This window comes from Tupaia chinensis, unplaced genomic scaffold, assembly GCF_000334495.1.
Source record: "Tupaia chinensis unplaced genomic scaffold, TupChi_1.0 Scaffold000355_1, whole genome shotgun sequence".
NCBI classification, from domain to species: domain Eukaryota; kingdom Metazoa; phylum Chordata; class Mammalia; order Scandentia; family Tupaiidae; genus Tupaia; species Tupaia belangeri.
Window position 1 is genome coordinate 759,500 of NW_006159850.1, and position 1,729 is coordinate 761,228.

The window sequence follows — 1,729 nt, forward strand, 5'->3', positions numbered from 1 at the left end:
CCCCCCCCCCCCCCCCCCCCAGCCCCCCCCCCCGTCTCGCCGCCGCAGGAGGAGAGGGGTCTGGGAGAGTGCCCGGCCTCTAGCAGCCGTGGGCCCCAGGCAGGTGGAAGCCCTCTGAGCCCTTCCCCAGCAGAGCAGGCTGGCAGGGCTGACCGCAGGGCTGAGGGGACGGGGACAGACAAGTGTCTGTGTGGTCTCAGTCCTGTCCTTGCAGAGTGAGCTTGGGCAGGTGCGGCTGCCCAGGCCTCAGTGTCCCCACCTTTAAAGTGGCAGCACTCTTGGCACCTAATGCCACGGTGACCCCCAGGAGCCAGGAGGCAGTGCTAGCCGCCCACCGGGCCACAGGGACACTAGCTACTGCTGGATGTGCCACCGAGGGCCAAGCCCAGGGTGGGCAGGCGGGAGGCTATCGGCGGTGCAGCCTCGTAGGCCAGCCTGGGTGGAAGGGAGCAGATGAGCAGACCGCGTTACCGCGTGGCATGTGGGTCCGTCGCTGCCATGTGCTGGGGCCCTGCGGGTGGCCATGATGACCCCCACCTCCGACCCTCACACAGCCCCGAGCCGCAGGAGCTGCAGGGGTGCTAGCTGTGCCCCCACCTCCGCCCGGACACGTGTGCGGTCTAACTTGGGAACACACCTGTCGCGGGATCCACAGCACTTGTGCCGGGTTATTTTCGGAGTCCGCTCCGCGAGCTGCTGAGCTGCCCAGCAGCCTGCGGGAGGGAGTGCGGACGGCGAGCGGGGTGCCGCGGGAGGACCTGGGTGCCCAGCAGGCTGGTGAGCGAACCTCAGGAGGCCGGCCCGGGCCAGCCGGGAGCTGGTGGGAGGGGCAGGCGGTGTGGACAGGGCCTGTCTCAGACACCCTGGACGGTCCAGACCCCAGGTGGCAGTCCAGCCCCGCTCGAGAAGCGAACCTCGCCGCACCGGGCTCTCTCTCTGGGGCGGGTATCCACATCCCCTGGGGTCAGTGAGAGCTCGAGGGACACGAGGCAGCTGCTGGGCCCCGGACAACGCCTCGAGGGCGAGAGAGCAGGCTCACCGCGCCCTGGTGTTTCCTGGGCCTCAGGCAAGAGGGAGGCTCTGGGCCTTGGCACCCTGCGACCTGTTCTGGTGACATCCCAGAGCCAGTGCCCAGTTCTGAGCCCCAGAAGGTGCCTCTGCAGCCGTCCAGGCCAGGGTGGAGAGCAGGCCCAGCTTGCTCAGGTGTGCGTACCGGCCGGGCACGGCTCAGGACTGTGTCGAGGACTCAGAGCCCCAGGGCAGGGCACCGTCCCGGCCTTCGGCTAGTGCCTGGGCCCACCAAGCAGATGCCACTCACGGTATGCGGTCTCCCCGAACGGCAGGTGTGGCCCTGTGGCTCAGGAGGGCCAGGAAGGGCCCAGCCTGCTCCCTGACCCCCGGCCCATGCCCGTGCTAAGAGGACTGTGGGAGCTGAGGCCAGGCCAGGACATGCGCCACTTCTGAGACCCCTCGAGGGGGGGCCGTGCGTCTCTACGTCCCCTGGCGCTGGTGCCCTGAGGACCTCCGTGGCCCGCAGTGGCTCCCACAGTCCCTGCTGCAGAACAGCCTGGCCTGGGCAGAGGTGGGGCAGAGCCGGGGGTGGGGGTGAGGGTGGGGCAGAGCTGAGGTGTGGGTGTGGAGGTAGGCAGAGCCGGGGGTGGGGGTGAGAGCGGGGCAGAGCTGGAGTATCAGGGTGAGGACGGAGCAGAGCCGGGGGGAGGGGGGGGGG

General features: G+C 69.8%; 1 protein-coding gene across 1 annotated transcript in view; it reads left to right on the plus strand.

Annotated features, from left to right (window-relative positions):
- The window catches only part of CBFA2T3 (CBFA2/RUNX1 partner transcriptional co-repressor 3), a 56,284-nt gene that overhangs the window by 42,142 nt on the left and 12,413 nt on the right, over positions 1-1,729 (plus strand). The window contains exon 4 of the mRNA XM_027773439.1: positions 268-415. Within this exon, the coding sequence (XP_027629240.1) occupies positions 268-415 (148 nt within the window). The remainder of the gene's footprint in view (positions 1-267; positions 416-1,729) is intronic.